General features: G+C 46.0%; 1 protein-coding gene across 2 annotated transcripts in view; it reads right to left on the reverse strand.

Moving 5' to 3' along the window:
* NSRP1 (nuclear speckle splicing regulatory protein 1) overlaps window positions 1-23,824 on the reverse strand; it is a 331,135-nt gene that overhangs the window by 20,110 nt on the left and 287,201 nt on the right. For both annotated transcript variants that reach the window (XM_086955088.1, XM_086955087.1), the window contains one exon: window positions 6,499-6,630. In XM_086955088.1, the coding sequence (XP_086811214.1) occupies window positions 6,499-6,630 (132 nt within the window). The remainder of the gene's footprint in view (window positions 1-6,498; window positions 6,631-23,824) is intronic.

A 23,824-nucleotide genomic window follows, 5' to 3' on the forward strand; every position in this document is an offset into this window, starting at 1 on the left:
GCATCCAGAAGCTTGTCCTGACAGCAGCGCCAGGAGCGATAAATCCCCTTGCGAGGATCTTTAACGAACTTCGCTGTAAGGGTGGGTCAGGAACGGGCTGTACACGGTGTTTGGGTAAAGCAGGTTTTATTTTTACATACAACTTCTTTTTACGAAAAGTTAGTCTCTCTTTAGCAAACTCGGCAGGATCCGTGGTGCCGGCTGGGGTGAATTCTCTCTTCTAGGGCTGTCTTGGTCTGGACGGCGCTTCTCTCACCGGGCCTCTCTCGCAGTGTTTACCGGGAGACAAATAAACAAAAGAAAAGGACCAATTACTTTCTCGTCCTCTACGTTTTCAACTCCAGGGGTACCAGGGAGTGAGGGACACCTTCTAGTGCTCAGGCTTTACCGCTTTCTATTGCTTTGACGTGAGGAAAGGTAACTTTACAGGGTAAGGGGTGTGCAGGGAAACTAGGAGGTAGAGGGTCTTTTAACTGCGGGTAGATAACCCCGCCGTCCCACCCAGCTCGAGAACCTGTCCCGTACCTGTCGTAGCCACACTCCTCCCTCGGGAGTGTGGCACGGCGCAGCGCGGTCTCGTTGGCCTCCTGGCTCGTCTTCTTCGGCAAGCAGCGCTTCGCCTTCCCCAGCTTCGTCTACTTCTCGTCCTGGCTTGGCGTTCTCCTCTTCTCCTTCCCGGCGTTCTTCCTCCGCGTCTTCCTCTCCTCGGCACACTCCAAGTTCGGTGACGTCACACGCCGATTTCCAATGTTCCGGCTCTTTATCCAATGCGAGGAAGGATACGTCACGGTGGGCTGTCCTTGCATCCAGGTCGGACTGCCAGTTAAAGGGGCCTGCTTGCAATTCATCTGAGGGTATTCGCCACGAACAGGGCTCGTCCTGTGAGGAAGGAGTAAGTAACTCTTCAGCATTGAAAGACCACCAGTCCATTTCCTTGTTGCTGCCCTGATTACCAGTCACCTGGTTACACTCGCCAAAAAAGTGGCCATTTTAGGGTCTAGCTCGGGAGTAAGGGCCACTTTGCCCTCCAATGTGGGCCTAGGACATTCCCCGCGCAGACAGCTCCTTGCGTCCTTCTCAAGGGGCTTGCATAGGCGCCCTGCGACGAACTTTGCCACTTTCTCCCCCGGTGTCCAGGCAGCCGACCGCGGATGCATTATTTCATCCGGGACCAGCATGCCCGAACTATCCTGGGGTAGTTCAGTGGCAGAGCCCGAGGGCTGCCAGGAACGCACTGACCCATCCTCATTGTCAGTGTCTGCCGGGGAAAGCCCTCCAGGGGACGAGGGCGCTGTCCCTAAGGACCCTAAAGGGCCCGGGGCCGGTGGAGGCGCAGGGGTAGTCGCGGTCGCCTTGGCTAAAAATGCGTCACGCAGGCACTCGAAGGCGTCCCTGTCTACACCCTGCGACGCACCAGCCACCCCTTCCTTACACTTTTTCTTAGGGGCTGGGGGGGAACCTTCCCCAAGGGGCTGCGTAGAGCCAGAGGCCCCCAAATGTGCCTGAGTGATTCTCTTGCACTCCTGAATAATGCGTCCAGAGAGTCGATCTTCCATAGGTCCTACGATCTCCTGCACGCAGCGGTAAATGGAACTATCCACCGCTGTATAAATCTCCTCATCATTTAAATACTGATGAGATTCCTCCTCTTCGTAATATTCATCTTGGTCCATCTCCCTGTAAAGCGCAACCCAAGCACCTCTTAATGTTAAGGCGAGAGGGGGGAAGGCACAGGAGCAGGACAACAGGTAGTAGCCTGTTTAAAGTATGTGTGACAGAGGAACTCTGCCGTAGTTTTGGGCCCAGTGGTACCGGGATGTAAAGGGGGGCACCCAACCCACAGCACGCTGACCCTCAATAGGACCGGGTCACTGCTGCCTCCCTGCGCGCTGCTGAAATAATAAAATGCAGGAAAACAAGGTGCCCAAATAGCAGAAACGCCCGTAGGCGGCAACGCGGCAAAGCCGCTGTACAGAACCTCAGCAGGGCGTATTTAAGGATTAAATCTGTGGCCGTACAGACTCAGACGAGCTGAGCGTCACGGTGAGGCAGCTGGGCGGCTCCGTCGATTCGTTCACCTCAGCGCGGTCTCCCTGACGAGACAGCCGCGCTGAGGCGAACGAGACGCACTGGCTCCCCCTAGCGGTCGGAGGCGGCAGCTAAACACATGGAAAGTCGCGTGAAGAGCAGCGAATGCTCCCGCGACCTAAAGGGGCTCTGAAAAGCAAAACAATAACCCCTTAAAGCGTACAAGCTTTCAATACCCAAATCATTTAAAATACCCCACAAAGTAGAAACCCAGTGAGGAGAAAGACAAAAACCACTTAACTGGCTGCTAAGCAGCGAAGAAAGAGGAAGTGGTCATAGGAGGGACGTCCTATCTAGATGCCATGGACACTAATGAAGGACTATAGTGCAGACTGTTCTGCTGCTGACCATGGGAATTATAGTTTATTCTGAATTTTTCTAAAGTTATGATAGCCTTTATATCTTTGTTCTGAGGTATAAGGCTTTTATTGATGCTTTTTTGGCTGCTGATTGGTTTGTTAATAAACAGCAAAGAAGGGAAAAAGCATAATCTGAAGCCTCCGGTCCTGACATAGAATCAATGAGCCCCTGACAGCTCCTTTGCCTCTGTGGCTGCATATGTTTTATAAAAAAAAAACAAAAAACAAAAAAAAAAAAACTACAAAAAACTATTTGATGGACAGAATGCAGATCAATGCCTTACATTCACCCCAGTACAAGGATCTGGGCCTAAATCCATTGTTTTTTGCACTCCACACCACCCTGGGTCAGATAATGGCTTTATGCAAATCAGCTCTGCCCCTGTGCCCCATGGGAACAGTCCAGTCCGAACTACAACAGCCATATCTTTCCCAGACCGGAATCAAGCATCCGAGGACCGGACCGGTTTCGAGGTAACACCTCTCATCAGCCCGGCTAGCTTGACTCCAGTGGTGTGGAGGCTCTGGGACCCACGTCTGAGCTACCCCAGTACACTCAGGGAGAAAATTACAAAAAACAATTTGATGGACAGAATGTAGATCAATGCCTTACATTCACCCCAGTACAAGGATCTGGGCCTAAATCCATTGTTTTTTGCACTCCACACCACCCTGGGTCAGATAATGGCTTTATGCAAATCAGCTCTGACCCTGTGCCCCATGGGAACAGTCCAGTCCGAACTACAACAGCCATATCTTTCCCAGACCGGAATCAAGCATCCGAGGACCGGACCGGTTTCGAGGTAACACCTCTCATCAGCCCGGCTAGCTTGACTCCAGTGGTGTGGAGGCTCTGGGACCCACGTCTGAGCTACCCCAGTACACTCAGGGAGAAAATTACAAAAAACAATTTGATGGACAGAATGTAGATCAATGCCTTACATTCACCCCAGTACAAGGATCTGGGCCTAAATCCATCGTTTTTTGCACTCCACACCACCCTGGGTCAGATAATGCTTTATGCAAATCAGCTCTGACCCTGTGCCCCATGGGAACAGTCCAGTCCGAACTACAACAGCCATATCTTTCCCAGACCGGAATCAAGCATCCTAGGACCGGACCGGTTTCGAGGTAACACCTCTCATCAGCCCGGCTAGCTTGACTCCAGTGGTGTGGAGGCTCTGGGACCCACGTCTGAGCTACCCCAGTACACTCAGGGAGAAAATTACAAAAAACAACAATCTGTCCATCAAATTGTTTTTTGTAATTTTCTCCCCGAGTGTACTGGGGTAGCTCAGACGTGGGTCCCAGAGCCTCCACACCACTGGAGTCAAGCTAGCCGGGCTGATGAGAGGTGTTACCTCGAAACCGGTCCGGTCCTCGGATGCTTGATTCCGGTCTAGGAAAGATATGGCTGTTGTAGTTCGGACTGGACTGTTCCCATGGGGCACAGGGTCAGAGCTGATTTGCATAAAGCCTTTATCTGACCCAGGGTGCTGTGGAGTGCAAAAAAACGATGGATTTAGGCCCAGATCCTTGTACTGGGGTGAATGTAAGACATTGATCTACATTCTGTCCATCAAATTGTTTTTTGTAATTTGCATATGTTTTATGGCACAGGCACAGAGCCAAGTGTTTTGTCATTTACATGTGGAACATGCAAATGACGGAATGCCCCCTTGAGACTGTGCCAGCGTAACGTTACATGAATACACAGCTCGACCAATTCACCTCAACTCAGCCCTGCAGTGCACACCGTCCTATGAATGGGTGCAAACAGCTAATACTTGGGAGCCTTGTTCATTATCTGCTGCACCCTGCCTTTACCAGGACTATAACACCCACGTTTCTCCCAGTGCATTTTATTCTTGACTAGTAACATTACTGCAATACCAGAAATGGACTCCACATTTCTTTCCTAGGGTGTGTTTATCCTCTTCTACAGTATGGTCTCCTATTAGGGGGTTGGACCCACACAAACACACTCAATGCACTTTTCACTTGACCTACAGCACCCATTGTCATTCTAGTATCAGAACCTACTAACGCATCTGCTAATGTTCATTAATAGTACTGCACCCGCCTACGATAGGAAAGGAGCCATGCAAGCTGGAGGGTGAATACACCTCACGTCTCATCAGCTGCAAGACTTGCCTGTTTCAGGTCTTGGTCCTCCAGTACATGTGCGCATGAGGGTCTATCCTAACCAGCAGCACCTCTGGTTGGGAAACAACCTTTACAACGCGGTCATTACCATGCAATACCTTTATCAAGCATCCATTACCAAGCATATGCCTTTACCACACATGCCTTTACATCGAAAACATAAGTATATTGCAGGTAAATTAATCAGCTTTATTTTATGTATATATATAAAATATATATGAATTAGGGTAAAGGTTTTTTAAGGGTTTAGGGTGGGAAAGGTATAGGGTGGTACAGGTGTTTTTAGCGTTTAGGGGTGGATAAGGGTATTGGGAGTAAGGGTATTTTTAGGATTTATGGGTGGGTAGGAATATTGGGCAGTAAGGGTGTTTTTACGGTTCCTGGTGGGTGAGGGTATTTGGGCGGTAAGGGTATTTTTAGGGTTTAGGATGGGTAAGGGTGTTTGGGTGGCAAGGGTATTTTTAGGGTTTACGATGGGGGAGGGTATTTGGGTACAAAGGGTATTTTTAGGATTTAGGCTGGGTGAGCGTATTAAGGTGGCAAGGGCATTTCCAGAGTTTAGGGTGGGTGAGGATATTTGGGTGGCAAGGATATTTTTAGGGTTCACTGTAGGTGAGGGTATTTGGGTAGCAAGGGTATTTTTAGGGTTTAGGGTGAGTAAGGGTATTTAGGTGTAAAGGGTATTTTTAGGGTTTGGGGAGGGTGAGGGTATTTGGGAGCTAAGGGTTTTTTTAGGGTTTAGGGTGGGTAAGGGTATTTTTCGGGTGGGTAAGGGTAATTGAATGGCAAATGAATTTTTAGGGTTTAGGATGGGTAAAGGTATTTGGGTGGCAAGAGTATTTTTAGGATGGGTAAGGGTATTTGGATGGCAAGGGTACTTTTACGGTTGAGGGTTGGTTAAGTTTTGGGGTTGGGGTCAGTAAGGTAATAGATATATATGTATTCATTTTCTGTTGTTGTTAAGGGGTGAGTGATAAAGACATAAGTGTAGTAATGACTTACGTGGGAAAGGCATGCTTGGTAAAGGCATATGCATGGTAATGGATGTGTGGTAAAGGTATGCGTGATTGCATCATACGTCACCCCTGGCTATCACAGAATTCAACATCACAACAAGGGTATGCAGTTCCTTTAATAGAAAGATGAAGATACAAAATATAAGGCTGGTTATAAACTGAGGTATCAGCCAGGGGAGTATGATTACTCAGGAGCAAGAGCCCTCACACACCCAGAAGGGTGTTATGCTTCATCATATGGCATGATCCATGTTGGCCGGCGCTGTAATGCGACGGGCACCTGCAATGAGGCTCTTTGCCAGAGATATTTTAAACTTTATGCCATATGTGATGTGTGGGGCTGTTGTTGTAGATTGATGTAAATCGTGTGTGTATGGAAAAAGTGCATATTACAATAGACTAAGTGGCCCACAAGGGAGTTTAATACGCGAGTCCACTTGTCTAATTAAAATGGGGTTGGCTATCAGAAGAGACAATGATCTTAGATAGCTCAGTCCTTCAATATGTTTCTTGTCAAAATAAGTCACTATTGATCTTGTGGCAATTCATCAGTACCAAGGATCCCTAATCTACACAGTGGTTGGAATCTTGATATATACATACATACATATATATTTTTGTTGTTGTAATGGTATGCGTGGTATAAGTATAAGAATAGTAATGACTTGTGTTGTAATGGCATGCGTGGTTGTGTCATACGTCCCTCCTGGCTATCACAGAATTCACCTTTACTTACAGTAATTCTCTTTCTGTATGGGATGTCACTTAAACCGATGCCCAAGTGCTCTCATCCTGATCTGAAGCATCTCCTGCAAGACATGTCTCACTTTCTGCAGCTAAAAAGTTCTAAAAAGTGGAGGGTGGAGTACCTTTTTCTCTTTACCAGCCATCATCTGGGCAGTGTTGGTCTCCTCTTTTTTCTTTTGTATATCATCATAAACACTGTCGTACTCGTACACGGTGGCATCTTGCTCCAACGCCTTCTGCATCTCCAGTTTAGTCTGTAAAGCACAAGCCAATGTGGTGAATGGACCTTCGATACAGGGCAGACACAGACATCAGTTAAAAAAGATAAAATGGACAGGAGAGGGCATCACAGGAATAAGGATGCAGGGTACCCCCCTCAAGAGCATAACCAATTAGAGGACTTATTAAACAACCATTTGCAATGCAATAGGTCTCGCATTAAGTTTGAGCTATTGGCATTGTTAAATATTGCAACACCAATTGCAACAAAAGTCTATTATTGTAGGCCAATAAAATGTGTATTTATTTTTGTAGCAATGGTGGCATGCTGCGCTTTAGATGAATATGTTTAAAAGTAAAGAGCGCCATACTGCGATTGCTACAATAGTTATTTGTGGATGCGTTAACAATTGATGTGTGCACAGATGGCTGGTGGTGTGTGTGCCTGGTGGAAGTGTGCACTGCCGGCTGGTGGTGTGTGTACCTGGTGGAAGTGTGAACTGTCGACTGGTGGTGTGTGTGCCTGGTGAAAGCATGCACTGATGGCTGGAGGTGTCTGTGTGCCTGGTGAAAGCATGCAATGACGGCTGGTGGTGTGTGTGTGCCTGGTGAAAGCGTGCACTGACGGCTGGTGGTGTGTGTGTGCCTGGTGAAAGCGTGCACTGACGGCTGGTGGGGTTTGTGCCCGGTGAAAGCGTGCACGGACGACTGATGGTGTCTGTGCCTGGTGAAAGTGTGCACTGACGGTGTGGTTGTGTGTGTGTTGTTGTGTGTGCGTGTTTGTGGTTTTGTGGTTGTGTGTGTGGTTGTGGTTTTGTGGTTGAGTGTGTGGTTGTGTATGGGTGTGGTTGTGTGTGCGGGTGTGGTTGTGTGTGTGGAGTGGTTGTGTGTGTGGTTGTTGTGTGTGTGGTTGTCTGCGTGTGTGTATTTGCAATCACCGACAGGCCTGACACCAAGAGCTCTGTGACTCGGTTTCTCACACCTAAAGAATGAGGTGTTGTGGCATGCGATATTACGCAATTTTTATCCAGCACAAATGTGGCCGGGCACATCTCTCCAGTCTGTGGCCCTGACAGACATTCCGAGAATTTGCAGCTGCTAGCACTTCTGTGGTGTTCGGCTTTATTCATATGCCTGGGTAACATAAGAATTTGAGCACAATAAAAACGTCCAGCGGCAGATGAATAAAAAAAATGTCGGGGTGGAAGGCAGATTTCAAGGGAGAGAGGGAATATCATTTGTGGTTGCTTCAAGTTTTGCAAGAGACCTGGTCTGCATTGCGGATTCATTATGACTAATGCGTGCCATATCTTTGGGCTGAAGAAGTGCGACGTGTAAACGAGAGCTCAGAAGGATGAAGCTGGGCAGCTGACGAGCAAACGGGAGAGCTGAACAACGAGTAAAACAAGAAATTGTAAACTTTCTCCATCTCTTAAAAGAAGGTACTGGTTATTGAACCTCGTGGAATGTTTGACTCATCACGCAAACTGGAATGTGAGGATTCTCACATCTGTCTCGAAGTGTTTTCAAGAAATGTAATTTAAGCTCAAGAAACTGAAAACCTTGGCTTAAAATAACCACCATCCAAGAATTCTGAGAAAACAGTCTGAATATTTTCCATAAAATGCATTCCACTCGGTGCTTCAAACCTCAGGTAGCAGAGGAGCCAGCATGTGAGCGTGACTGCAAATATTTGCAGACTGCGGGTCTCTGAGCACAGATTACATTGTTTGTGCTAACTAGTCTAACCTCTTTCGCTTGAAATTACATCCTGTAAGGACGGAAACTGTGACAGCTGATTATTATAACATTTTTGGAGGGAGATCGTGAACAAAGGGTAACACACAGGAAAATAAATGTGTGCTGCACAAATGATGGTTAACACAGCAAAGACTGAATCATAGACTGACGTTCACGCAATGCAGGTTGAACAGCACAGGGTGGGGAATCCGGTCATTTTACAAGCCTGGGAAAGAGTGGAGGCGCTGAAAGAGAAACCAGCCATGAATAATTAGGGGAGGAGAAGCCGCCACCACATCAAAGGGAGAAGCCCTTTGATGCGGTGGCGGCCGTGAAAAAAATGCAATTAGGAGGGAGGGAGGGAGGGAGGCTGATGCACGTGCTTGTTTGGTCACGTGATTCACGTGAACTCAAAGAAAACGCACGAACAAAACCCTTGGTTTCACGATTATTTTGAGCACTTGAATTCTCGCTCCGCTCAATGCGCATGCGCATTGATAGGTCGCGAGACCTAAAAAGGAGAGGAAGGGTGCCTCAGAGGGAAGTGAAATCCACGTAAAAGAAAGCATGCATTGGTGCCATACTGCTTGCATCAGAATTTTTCTGACGTGCACTGTTTTCTCAAAGTGGGTTTGACAGTTTACAAGCCATGAACATCAATTCACTAAAACGTTATGGATAATGGAAGTAGTATCATACACCATGTGACCCCCCTGGGCATCGCATGATTGACCCCTACTTCCACCCTTTGCCCCTCAACAGTTTTCCATTTGAAGAGCTAGAGGAAGGGAACCTATAGAAAGTAAATCGTTCTAACAGCTCTGCTTGCTTTCTGTTCCTTAGGGCCTGTTCTAATTTGATGAGTAAACCTGCCTCCTTCCAAGATTTTCAATGTCAGAATTCCGTTGGATACTGATCCACCAATTAATTTGGATGATTGGCCATTTAATCTTATAGTCTTCTGGTAGAGTCGACATGGCACTAGTATTTACAGATTAATTTCCGGATATCAGAAAAGGAGTAATCCCGCCAGTTCTGTTCTGCACCAGGGACTTGGGACGGTTTCTGTGCAAAAAACTGTGCGGAACTGCCGATTCAGTGTTTCAATGCTCATTTGTCTTTGTGGGATATCAGTCCCTTCTACATACTCTTTTGTTGCTGTAAGGCACCAACCGTAACACCCGAACATAAGAATGCAGAGATAACACGATTAAAAGATTTTAGATACATTTGGAGGTCTCTAGCCAGCTACCTTTCGAAGGGTCTACCGCTGCTGGCGTGCCCTTCAAGAACACAGGCTCTACAACTCTTCCAATTCTAACTGGTCTCTCCCACGACAACTGAAACACACTGAGGCCACTCCCAACTGCAATGCTCCCCCCAACCCCCAAATGCGTACACTTGTAGACATTACCTAGCCTCAGAAGTTCTGACTGAGTACCTTGCCCAGTCACGATTTTAATTTTAAAATAATTTTCTTTTTTAATGTTCTTCCTAGGGAGGGAGAGATTTTTTGTTTTGTTAAAAGTTACAACTGAAAGTAATATGCGGACCGGGACCATTGCCACAATGTATGAAACTGTTTCTGAAAATAGCATCCCATGATGCATTAATGGTTCTCACGTCTTACATGTACTGTATAAAAGATGTGCAAAATTGCAATAAAAAGAATTATGACCCCAATTTTTTTTTTAGCATTAGTTACTAGTCGATTGACTGAAGTATGTTAGTCATTTGTCGATAAGATATGAAGAACTTAGTGATTTTTCTTAAACTTTTTCTGTTAGAAGGTTAAACCTAAGGAATACAATTACTCTAGGCTTTAGTTAAGGGTAATCTATGTTGCGATCTATCTCAGCACCACTGTGTAAGTTTTGTACATTGTACTTGTTCTTCAATTGTTATCTGGAAGATGACAATCTCGGTCTGTTTTAGGTTTACCTGCACAACCCATGTTTTGCAGTACTCTTGCACGCAATGAAGCATGAACATGGTAACTTTTCTGATGCTATTGAGGTATGTAGGTAATAAAAATGATATTTTATGTCCGAGCTTGGGCCTTCTCTAGCGGTTCTGCCAAATCATTAACATTAAGACTGCACAGGGGTGGGGGTAGTCACACAAGTCCTGTTTGACTTCCCCGGTTTGCATAACAGCTTATGGAGGCATGAGTTTTTATTTTGTATGTTATCCAGATTTAATTAAATGCTTCTAAGAAGTCAATAAAGCATGCAGATATCGTCTCCTTGGATATATTCTTTACAGGTTTGGTGATCAGAGTTTGCAGATGTAGTATATGGTCTGTGCTTTGGAGTTAGGGTAGGAAACCAATCAATCAATTAGGGATTTGTGAAGCGCGCTACTCACCTGTGGGGGTCTCAAGGCGCTGGGGGGGGGGGGGGGGAGGGGGTATGGGGAGGGCCCTGTGTAAAATCTTACTTCTAGTTAGGAACTTTAGTATTATTTGGCGCATAAGGCTACACAACATTGGCATACTGTATGGAATGCCCTTTTGACATGCATTTTATTGCTGGTGTATGGACTCAGAATGCTGGGGCGTGCCGTCCAGCACTCTGTGTGTGCTCTTACCCATAAAAACATGTTGGATTGGCATCTTTAACCTACATATAAGTCCCTAGCATATGGTACTCTTGTGTACCCAGGGCCTGTAAGTTAAATGTCACTAGTGGGCTGCAGCACTCAATGTTCCACCACGAAAATGACAATGTGAAGCATGTCTTCAGGCGCCAAAGTCGTGTTTCAATGTGGCAAGGCTGACTCTCCCATCGAAACGCACTGGGTTACATTATAACATTGTATAATGCATAACTTAATTTGGGAATAGCTAGATCCATGGTTCAAGGACTCAAAGTATTAGCAATTTAAAATTCAATGCGACAGTAAAGTCGTATTTTGAATTACTACTTTGAAAATACTTTATTAGAAAGTTAGTATTTTCCTGCCTTTTCAGAGTTAATCCCTAACTGGCACCCTGTTGGGAGGTGTGAATGGTTTCCAGGAGAAGGGAACAAAAGGACCTTGGCTGAGAGGAGGTGTGAACTCTGCCTCACATGATGACCTGGGGGATTTGCTCACTGACTGCACAAGCTTCAAAGGGGCATCTCTGTCACAGGCCAATATAACGCACACTTAGCCCTGCCACAGCCACTCCCCAGGTAGCAAGATTGGCCCCAATTCCCTAGGGGAGAAAACCTGTTCCAGAACTGGTTTACACTGGAAGTCTCATTTCCCTAGACACACTTCAAGGGTGTGCCCAGAGCTCTGACCTGGGGAAGCAAGTTTCTGTCATGTTGGATTATGGCAGAGTAGGGCAATGTGTGATTGATTAGGTCCAAACCCCAAGAAATGATGCCAAACTGGACAGTGTTGCCACTGGGAACCTTTGGCCAGGGAGTTTCCCCTCACCTGCAGGCTAGTACCAGCCATAAAAGGGTCACCCTGGCTACCTTCTTTAAACACACCTGAACCAGTGGAAGACAGAAGAAGGACTGCACCTGCTGTTGAACCTGTGAAGGGAAACTCCAACTGCTGGACCTGTTCCCCACTTGTGCCCAGGACAGAAGAGTGGACTCCAGGGACTAGTTGGCTAGCCTCCCGTTTAGCTCCAGGAACACAAAAGCTGCAAGAAGCCCAAATCTCTGCTGAACCCAGCCGACCAGTTCCAACTCTGTTTGCCCTGGACCCTGCTGGTGGCTTCTGGAAGGCTGAGTCCTAACCCCCAAGTGATGCCCAAAAGGTCCTCATATACTTTTCCTAAACTTTCTGTAAAAGAACCAGGGTGCTACCACCAGACCGCCACCAACGGCAAACTGCTGGTTGGAGTAAACTTGCTGGTTTGTCCTGGTGAAAGGAGTCTAACTTTCAGAAAAGTTTCGAAGTTTGAACATAGAGGACTACACCAGGACCAACACCAAGCAGCAATCAGACGAGAATGACATCTTCCTGAATCTTGACTTTGCCCACTCAGAGTTTTCCTGTCTTTGAAATTGAGAGCCTCAAACTTCCCACTGGAGCTGAGGCTCCCACTGAGGTCCTGTGCTTCAGCCGGCTGCTGATGAGTCCTATTTAGGATATATCTGGCAGTCGACCTGCCGACAACCTTGTTGATTAGAACTTTTTCCAGAAAAATAACTAAGTCAGGAGGTAAACTTTCCACCAGGACTAACCTGGCCTGTGCATCCAACTCGCACTCCATCGTGGTCAGCGTTAACTTTTGTCTTTGTTAGTCTAGCAAGACCAGATAATCATGGTTGGCGCTTTGTGCTTTCTGGCACTAGAAACATTAACATTTTTGAAAAATCATATCTTCAGGTCCCTACACCAGATGTTAGTTGTTTTCGTGCCTATTTGCTCATTAAATTTTTTTCTCTACTTGGGTGGTTCCTTGGGGTCCCAGCGATGATTCTATGTGTTCTAGGCACTGTGTCTAGTCAAGTCGTGGTTGTTATACCACTTTCTTAGTATATGGTTCGGTCTCACCCTGGAGCACACTGTGTATTGTGCTATTTACTGTTGTTCTATTACTGTATTATTGTGTGCCTTGGTCTCTAATCTCATAAAGAGGTTAGTAGAGAGTGTTTTAGTAATACATGCATATATTTTATATACACCTTGTGTGGTTCTCTTTTCATTTGGTCATTCAGGAGGGTATAATCTGGTAAACCAAGCTGCTTTACATTCCTTTGAGACTTAGCCTGCAGTTTGCTCTCCATAGCTACTACTAGGATAGCTTTCAATAAAGGTTGTCTTTAACGTAATCATTAATAAGGGTCGTTTGGACTGGTGTAAGGTGTCCACTATAACTAGAGGACAGCATATACCAGGCCAACTACTCACAGGGGACATTACGGTTGGTGGGGGCAACACTGTGGGGTGAGGGGATCAACATGGTGGGGTGGAGTGGGGAGGACAACACGATAGGGGATGGGAGGAAGCAAAAATAAATACAACACACTTTATTGGGTTTTTTAAGATTCTTGGGTCTTATACAAACATAGGTACATTTGGTGCATTTGTTATAGTAGAATGCATTACAGCTACATTATATGTTGGTCAATGCTTTTTAGTTGTCAAGCTAAGCTTATCTTCTGGTGTATTACACAGTGCATACACATGGGTGGGAGGAAGCAACATGAAAGGCAGGATAGGAAGGAAATGCAACATGTGAGAAAGAAGGAGGGCGTGGGTTCAGAAAGCAACATGGAAGAGGAGTGGGAGGAGAAGCAAAGTGCATGTGAGCAACGTGGAGCTGCAGGGAAGAAGCACAAGGGCAAACAACCAATAAGGAGAACCACGATGTGGGTAGGAGAGGCAACAGGTGAAATAGGAGGACACAGGTGGGAAATGCAAAACAGGGGATGGGGAGGAGAAGCAATGGGCGAGAGAGCAACGTAGAGCAGGTACAGAAGTAGCACACAGGTGTGAGAGTGAAACAATAGCAAGAAGGAGATAAGAGAAGCACACTAGGAATGACAGCTGAAAAACATATGAACTCTCATGGAGTGCTTAAGATTAAAAACTAGCATTGGCATAGCCAATAGGTCTCGCCTTTGGAACCTTATAAGTGTTTAGCCATGCAAGAGTTGAAGTTGTTGCCCCAAGGATATTGTGCTGCATAACTAAATACTTATAAAGGTCTCGAAGGCAAGACCTATTGGCTATGCTTCCAGCTGCCTGAGTCCGGGAGCACGGCCCTCTTAACAGTCATCCCTGCCCGATGTCTGTAAGGGCTGCAGGTGCACGGCTGAACCACTCCTGCCCTCGCTCGGAGCCCTTGGCCCGGTATTATTATTATCTTCATTATCAATGTCCTTAACAGTGTTTTAGACCTTTTCATAAAATAGCTCTCATCCAGGGCCATAGCCCTAACAAAAATAGTGGAGGGACTAATTAGCATACGCAATCCAGAATGACTTCACAGGAAGTGACGGTACAACAAATAATGGTGTGACGTTGCCTGTTTCTTCTCAGAAAAGAGATTCAAAGATAACGCCCCAATGAGTTTCTCTCACAAATAAATGGCCTGCTGCCTGTATGAAGGGGGCTGTAAAAACACCTCGAGTACAGATTATACACACTGGCAGTGTTTGAAAATTCAAGCAGCTGCAGTGTCAGGTCACGAGGTGACGGCTTTGCTTCCTTCAGCCTCCAAAGGAACAGGGTCCCTTTTTTAAAATTAATGGATGGGACTCACCCGTGTCCACCCCTGACATTTGTACTGATCTGAGCCTTGATTTTGAAAGATGAGGACCCTAAGTGAGACCAACAAGTGGCCTGTAACAGCAGGGAGAGGTATGGAGGGGGCAGGGGCGGGGCGGGTTAACAGTTGATAGACGGACACACCAAGGCGCGAGAAGAGGTGGAGGGGAAAACATGCCTCTGGGTGGCACAAGAAGAACCGACGGTCTGGTATGCAGAGAGATCTTAGTAAGGGAGTTGGGAGATGGATGGGAAGGACTAACAAGAGAGGCTTCAGAGGGTTCTAAGGGAGGTTATGTTGTTATATTATAATATTAGTATAGAGCGTTTGGCTACCCAGGGTTTTTTGGCGCTGCAAGAGATAACACCACCTAGGTGAAATAAAACACAGACATGTATTGAAGACAAAGAAGCGTGTAAGGAGCAGGGCTCATGGGCAGGGCAGAGCCCGGAGGTACCTGCTGACACACACTTAAGGCTGCTCTTGACAGAAGTGGAGGCTGATGAGTGCGGGGCATGGAGGAGGGTGTGTAAACGCTGAAGCTCTAGATCTGCTGATAGAGACGAGCAGCAACAGACCCTCTACGTAGCAGGCAGCCTGCCGATAGCGATGAACAGACACACAGTCCCAGACACAGGGTTGTTCTGTTGATAAGGATGGACTGGGTGGATCTCCCATAAAGTGTTTAAAAATATAGCGCTGCCATGTTGAAGCTGTGCGATCTTTAACTTACAGTAAGTGAGAGCTAAGGCAGAAATGGCGTGGGACCTATTCAATAAAAACAGCAGCCGTGTGAGGGCTCAAGATTATACCGGGGCTTTTAAATGCAGTGATATGAAAACACACCGTATGAGTTTAAGGGCCAGATGTAGGAAGGCTATTACCGGTCGGTAACGTCCGAAATTGGCGTTACCGATCGGTAATAGGCTTTTTCTATGTAGGTGGTATATTTACCGATTCGGTAAATAACAAATCAGTATTTACCGATTCGGTATTTACCGAATCATCATTTACCGATTCGGTATTTACCGAATCAGTAAATGAGATGTAGGATGCACTTTAACCGCATGCGCGCTAGCGGGTTTTCCCGCTGCGCACTGAAATTTGAAAATCGCGGCGTTCGTGACAAAGCCAGCTCGTCATGCGCGCAGCGCAGGTAACGCCCATGACGAGCTGGCTTTGTCATCCGCATCGAAGGGGTTATAGAGTGCTTCTGTGCTTACAGGATTCGTTATTTACCACCAACTATTAGTTGTAAATGCAAATCTGTGCATTTACACCTGTGCCATGTGACAGACATACATGCCCTTAGGGCATGTATGTGTGCCACATATGCACACAAGCACTATTCAGGGGTGCAACAGGGTGTCAAAGTGCCACCCTGCCACCCTTGACTCTTTCCCTACTTTACCGAATCAGTAATTACCGATTCGGTAATTACCGAATCTTAACGATTCGGTAATTTTTACCGAAATATTACCTACATAGGATTTACCGATTCTAAAATACCGAATCAGTAAAATTCGGTATTTTAGAATCGGTAAATCCTATTTACCTACATCTAGTCCAAAGTGTTTAAAACTATAGCGCGTCCATGTTGAAGCTGTGCAGTCTCCACCTTATCGTAAGACAGAGCTTTGGCAGAAACAGTGTGGGATCAATTCACTGAAAACGCCTTGTTCTAAAAGGAAGAAAGTTCCAAAGACAGACATTCAATGGCACAAGTGAGAGCAGACAATTTTTTCGAAATACTCAAACACTCGTGCTTGTGCTGGCATCTACCTTGCGGGAGCGAGCAGCAGCACGCGGACCATCTGTTTTCAATAAGCGCGCGCGCTGCTGCTCGCTCCCCCAAGATGGATGCCAGCACAAGCACGAGTGCTTAAAAAGAGCTGACCAATTTCTAAAGGTCATCTCCTAGAGCAGCACTTGCACGCTGCCTAGGCGAGACCTAAAAAAAGCAGGTCCCTAAAATTGAACAGTGGTAGGACACAATTAAATTGGCAATGTTCCTGGATTGGGACCTGACACAAGTTGCCCAAGGTAAGCTATCGAATAAGAAGCAAGCAAATGAGAGTGACAGGAATGCGAACCAATGGGAAGACATGGGCGGACTCCAAGCCCCTTTACACTCTGGGTAAGCCCGGAATATGTCTTGCAACAGACAGTGCATGTGCTGACTAGTAGGCTCGACTTAAAAACAAGAACAGTAATTTGTCCAGTTGATTCCTTGATAGAGAAAGACTAAAACGGGGGATGCAACAATAATTCTAAAGGAAAAATGCATATCTGAAAGTGAACTGTGACTTTTGGTGTGCTCTATGTCGCATAATGTGAGCTTTCCGGCTTTAGAGCTAGAGCTAAAACCAGATCCGTAACATACTGTATTTCCTACGTTTCTTACATGGAATTCTGGCCTGGCCCGAACTTGTCATCTGCGCATGTACACATCGTCAGTTTCCTAAGTGTGAATCTACGTTTGGGGTGCGCAAACATATATTTATAATTACAAAAGATTGTAAGTATATCTGCTTCATGGGGTGGATGCTTCATGTCGATCAAGCCCCACGGAGTTCATAAATACCCACAATCTCACGTATGTTTGGGACTACTCACAATTATTTATAGCCCATCGCTACTTGGAACATGGTCAGAAATGTACTGTCAAGGCAGGAGTATATCAGTATCCAGATTGGGAAGGGGAGGCAAGGAATTTCTCCATTAGCATTTGTTTTTTTATCTGTTTCTAAACCACTACTGAAATGTATTTAAGCATACACACAGATTCAGTGTGTACATTTATACAAGCAAACGTATGTTTCATACGAACGATTAGGAAAGAGCAGTACTTTGAAGCACTATAAATTAAAGAAAAATGTCAGAAATCTACTCAAATATAGGCATTAATATATTTGAGTACATTTCCGACTTCTTTTTTTTAGATGGCACACATAGGTCCTGATTTTCAGTGATGAGCCCAAGGGTGGGTTTCTCAAAGTCATTTCAACACCTAAATTGAATTTTGGAGCACAAATCATCAGATTTACACATATAAATCTATACACAAGCATGCAGTAACACTCATATAAAATGTCCTCAAGTCAGATTTGTACATGTCTTGAGTCTCGACTCGAGTCTTGACTTTGGATCACCTCATGTTCCTCTCTCTATTCTGGTGGAACCAGAAACACATACATGGCCGATTCCCGGCGGAGCTGCACCGACAGCTATAGGGGAAATTGGCCCCGGCACACCGCCATGGCCGTCACCTACTCAGCCGGACTTATGACATTTGTCTAGTTTCTTCCCCACCTCTGCTTTTGCTCTTAAATTGTTTCCCGTTGAGACCTAGCTGTTTGGCTGGTGCCCGGTGGAGCTACCTGATAGCAATAGAGGAGATGGACTGTGAACTAAACCCCCCCCCCCTCCCGGTCGTCACCTACCCAGCCGGACTTTGGGCAGACCCTCCTTCGTCTCTCCTTTCTATCTAACTCCTTCCCCTTTACCCCACCACCTTACCCTTCCAAACTCCATTTATTTCGTCTTCTACACTCTTGAAATGTGTTTCTAGTAACTGATGTAACGTGTAACTGAAGTAATTATATAATTTCTGTGGCACCTTATGTAAAGCGCTCTGATACCTCCAGGTCTAGCCAGCGCTATATAAAACTTATTTAATAAATAAATACATGTTGGCAAATCTATCTCAGATGCAGGGAATGTGCGTACAAGGGTGGGATGCAATGAGAAGTTTTTAAACACCAATAAGGCTCCAATTTGTAGGCATTTCCGAATATTTTCACGGCCCAATATCACCCTCCTCCCCTCCAGACATGGTTAATAATTTATTGCTGTCAAGGCAGGTGTAAATAGAAACCCGGGGCGGTAGGAGGAGAGGGGACAGTTCCAAAATTGCAAAAGGAGTTCCTCTAAGATAACAAATATTTTTTGTGTGGAGAAAAAAAAAGCATTGGCAAAGTCAATGGCTATCGCCTATACAAGAGTTATTGGCTTTGGTAATGTGTTTTTTCTATGCTGTGCACCAGTGCGACTAAAAGTTAGTGGGGTGGAGTCCCCTAGAATTAAGTGAGGGGAGTAAAGTGTCGTAGGCTGGATTTGTTTGGAGTAGGGTGCTGTAGAGTGAAATGGGAGAGTAGAGTGTAGTAGAGTTGAGTAGAGGGGAGTAGGGTTCAGTGTCATGTAGTGCAATGTCACAGGGTGGAGTAGAGTGGGGTGGCAGAGGGTGGAGTGGTTTGGAGTAGATTGAGGTAGTGGGGTGTATTGGATTGGTGTAGATTGGGGTGGATTGGAGTATAGTGGGTTGGACTGGGTGGAGTGGGTGGACTGGATGGGATGGATTGAATTTTTGAGTGGGGTGGATTAGAATGGGGTGCAGTAGATTGTACTGGGGTGGATTGGAGTGTGGTAGATTAGATTCGTTTTGGGTGGACCTAATTTTATTAGGGTGATTTGGAGTGGGTGGAGTGGACTGGAGTGGGGTGGATTGGAGTGAGTTGGGCAGGATTGAGTGGAATGAACTGGGGTGGTAGAATTGGGGTAGAGTGGGCTGCATTGGAGTAGAGTGAGGCGATTGGACTGCAGTGGAGTGGGGTGGGTTTGAGTGGGGTGCACATGATGGGGTGGATTAGATTTGAGTGGGGTGGACTGAAATGGGGTGGGTTGGATTGGAGTGGGGAGGATTAAAGTGCGGTGCTGTGCACTACTTAGAAAATTAAATATTATTAACAGATTAAGAAATTGCATATAAGTAAAGAAGTTAAATGTACATTTTTTTTTTTAATACTGTAAATGTGAAGATATTGGAGGCAAACAATTAAATTAGTATCCTCAGATTGATTAGTGGAAGCTTTAGAGGTGCATCAAACAGAATATATTATGGACGATGAGTAGCCTCAGTTAAATTTAGAAAAGCTCCAACCTTTCTATTAAAATATAAATTTAGATTTTTTTTTATTTATATGTGCATGCAAATTAAATAAAATATGTCATCATTTTAGTATTTGTTTGATCAATTTTTTTTCTGCATTTTTTGTGTATTGTTATGTGGTTTAAATCATCGGCAATGCTTAGGCCTTAGGCTGGGGTCCCAGGCTTGCAGTAATGACTCATTGGGGAGGGTCCCTGGATTGGAAAAATGATTCAGTGGGGTCCCCGGGTTCCAGTAATGATTAAGTGGGGGCCCCCAGAAGTCCAAAATTTTAGAACTACAGCATAATTTCAGAAATTACACATAAAAAAGAAACAATGTCGCTTTGCAATAAAATAAGCCTCATCTTTTGAGAACAGCGCCCACGAGCAAAAACAGAAGAAAACACGAGTGAAAAGTGAGAAAAGTTGACTTGGAAAAATGCAAAGAAAGCTAACCATAAGAGAATAAATGTTTGCAATTTGGTTTGTCCTGCTGGTCACGATTTTGCAACACACGCACCTTCTGTTTGCAGCAGGGCTGGACTGGGAACAGCAACCAGCCTGATCGACCGGCTCGGGGCCCCGTGGTGAGGGGCTTGGAGGTGCTTAGCAAGAGGCACCGCTCCTGCTTTCCTTACAGGAGGGCCGATATTGCAGCACTGCTGCAAAACCGTCCCCCGTGTCAAAACCAACCCCCAAAGGCACAAAATTGGCCCCCGCCCCTCTGGCCCACCGGGAAAACGCCCGAGGCCAGTCCGGCAGTTCTGTATAACTTTGCAGAGCACTTTAAGTTATACAGAACAGTACCTGACTCGCATTGGGAGCAGCGGACGGGCACTGATTACGTTGGAATAGCACCACGTACGGCATTCACAAATGGAGATATGCACAAATAGCAGAATTAAGCATGACAAATGCATTCACATGAAAATGTTAAGTTAAGAACTGCTTCTAGAATCTTCTCCACATGTAGGTGTCAGGCTAAGGGAAACAATTTTGGGGGGAGGGAAGACAATGAGACTCTATGATTCCTTATGCAACTGCAGTTAAGGATAGCAGGAGTTGAAACACCAGGAAATCCTTGGAAATAGACCAAGCCTAACTGGTGAAGAAAAAATATGGACTTGCGGATTTCCAGGAAACCAGTGCACAACCAGGGTGCACCTTAACCGCAATAGAGTTTCAGCAACACAAATTTGATGGTAAATGATCGACGTCTAACCAAGGCTTTATATTAGGTCAATCCTGGTGAACTGGGGTGCTTCTTCTAAATGGAAGCACGTTTGATGGCAACAGCATAGTGCCTTCATTATGAGAAGAGAATTTAGTGAGCAGGAATGCATTTTATGCCTATAGCGTCCAAGGAGTTTCGAGATTGGAAATACAAAACAAGAACTACAGTGCCAATAGGCCTGGCTAACAATTATAGTATTTTCCTCCAAGTAATCGCCTTTCTTTGCAGGCTTAATCTAGTTCTCCACGTCGTTATCCTCGTTCTTCCCACCAAATTTGCCTATTTTTTAGACTCCTACCCTTTTTTCCCTTGTTTTTCTCCTCCCCTTTCCCACCTAATTTGCTTATTTTTCAGACTCCTAACCTTTTTCTCACCGAATTTGCTTATTTTTCAGGCTCTTAACCTGTTTTCTCCATTTCCCACTTTTTCCCTGTGAACAACCTCTGCCTTCCCCATGCCTCCGTCCCGCCCGAATCCACTCTTTCTCCCGCTGACTCCACTCATCACCCTTCCGAACTCAAGAGAACCTACTTAATGGAGACCGAAGTGCGACCCCATTGAGCAGGTCCCTGGGTCAGCTCTCCCTGCCGCCAGCAGCACAAGCATCTCGCTCGTGCCAGCCACCGTACACCAGGCCGCTTAAACCCTCTCTTCCTTCCCTGTATTTTACCTCCATGTAACCCATTTTCCTTGCAGGTTATTAACCCTTACCATATTTTCCCTCTAATTAACCTAATTTCTTTATGAATCTTGTTCTCCCTGTTTTCTCCACACTTTTCCCACCTTATCTGTTTATTTTTCAGGCTCATAACCTTTGTCTCCTAGTTTTTCCAACTAATTTGCTTATTTTTCAGGCTCTTAACCTTTTCCTCATTTTCTCCTCGTTTTTCCCACCTAATTTGCTTATTTTTCAGGCTCTTAACCAATTTTCTCCTTTTCCCGCTCTTTCCCTGTTGCCAACCTTTGCCTTTCCCGAGCCTCCGTCCCACCCACAACTCTCTCCCTCTCGCCAACCATGCCTAGCGCCCTCCCAACCCGTTCATACCAGCCACCATACACCACTCACCAAGCCGCTTAAACTCGCTCTTCCTCCCACTTATTTTTCCGCCACGTAACCCACTTTCCTTGCAGGTTATTAACCCTTACTGTATTTTTCCTCAAAGTAACCTAATTTCTTTGCAGGCTCTGAATCTTGTTCTCCCCGTTTTTCTCCTCGCTTTTCCCACCTAATTTGCTTAATTTTCAGGCTATTAACCTTTTTCACCTGCTTTTTTCCCACCTACTTTGCTTAATTTTGAAGCTCTTAACCGTTTTCTTCATTTCCTGCTCTTTCTAAGTGGACAACCTCTGCCCACGCACTTCTCTCTCCCTCTCGCCAACCACGCCTAGCGCCCTCCCAACCCGTAATCAGCACCATACATCGCTCCGCCACACTGAATGGATATAAAATAATCCACAGGGACCACACCAACAAACACAGAGGTGGAATAGCCATCATCCACAAAGAATCCCTCAACATGCACAATAAACAGTACTATACCTATCATGGAGCACCTTAACTTTCAATTCAGCACTGACACAAAAATGTTACCCTCGCCAACAGACCTCCAGGACCCCATCCCACCCTCTGTGAGGCCATCTCCAACTTCATCACTGATCTGGCCATCAACTCGAAAGACTTCATCTTCCTTGGGGCCCTAAACTTCCATCTGGACCTAAATGACCCCAACACAACCAACCCTCTCGAACGCATGGGAATTTTCACCTCTAGCAACTAGTCACCGACCCTACGCACATCGCCAGACATACAGAGAACTCCCATATTCTCTGCCAGATATCGAATCCGGTACAGCCACAACTCCGAAATCACCTGGTCATACCACTCGATCACCTACTTCTACAAAACAACCACCCCCACCATCTCCACAAATCAATCCAGCCAGCACTGCCCACAGGAGCTAGAGCAAAGTAACCGAAAACCTCTGGAACACCCCCCTTAGGCCCTAACCCCCCCATCCATCCTGACCCCCTCCCCCACACAGACACCCCCCTGACCCTCGAGGTGGCTATCGAAAACTTCAACGCGTGGATCACCTAATGCCCCAACATGGTCGCCCCCCTCATACCAACCAAACTAGGCAGATCCTACAAACATGCTAGCTTGTACACCCCAGAGCTCAAAGCAACTAAGCACCTCTGCAAAGATCTTGAAGGAATCTGGCGCACTGGCAAAGCACACACTGACCAAGCTAGCTTCAAACTAGCCCTTGATGAATACCACCTACTCCTGAAAAGTGCCAAGAAAAACACCCTGACCATCCACCTCAAAACCAGCTCAAACCCCAGCAAGGAGCTATTCTGCATCATCAAAGAATTCTTCAAATCCACAGCTACCAAAAAAAACATCACCCCCTCTCAGGAGCTCTTCAACTCTTTCGCAGACTTTTTCTGCAGCAAAATCACCACCATCTATGAACATTTCGACCCTCAAACCTCCGTAGCAGACTTCAACAGACTCCCCAACCTCAATAACTCCAAAATAAACACAATAACTATGTGGGAACCACTCTCCAAGGAAACCACTGCTGTCACTCAGGATCAACCTGCGATACCTGCCCCCACCACATGTTCAACTTGGGAAACAGTACCATCGGCAAAAAACTCACCACAATACTCAGCTCATCAATCACCTTTGCCTCCTTACCAGAGGGATGGAAACATTCTGAAGTCAAACCACTCCTCAAAAACCCAATGCAGACACCAAAGAACTCAAAAACTACAGACAAAACTCCCTGCTCCCTTTCCACGCAAAAGTCTTGGAGAAAGCGATAAAACTCCCAACTCACCAACCACCTACAGCACAACAATCTCCTGGACCGCTCCCAATCTGGGTTCCACACAAATCACAGTACGTATACCGTCCTCAGATAACATCAGGGCCCCCCAGACAGAGGAGAGACCCCACCCTAATCCTCCTCGTCCTCTCTGCAACCTTCGACACTGTATCTCACTACACCCACTTACACAGAGTCCATCAGATGGTGATCCGAAGGAATTCCCTGGAATGGATTGCTTCCTTTCTCTCCAAGAACCCAAAGCGTCCGGT

Source organism: Lissotriton vulgaris, chromosome 2_1 (genome assembly GCF_964263255.1).
Source record: "Lissotriton vulgaris chromosome 2_1, aLisVul1.2, whole genome shotgun sequence".
In the NCBI taxonomy this organism is placed as follows: Eukaryota; Metazoa; Chordata; class Amphibia; order Caudata; family Salamandridae; genus Lissotriton; species Lissotriton vulgaris.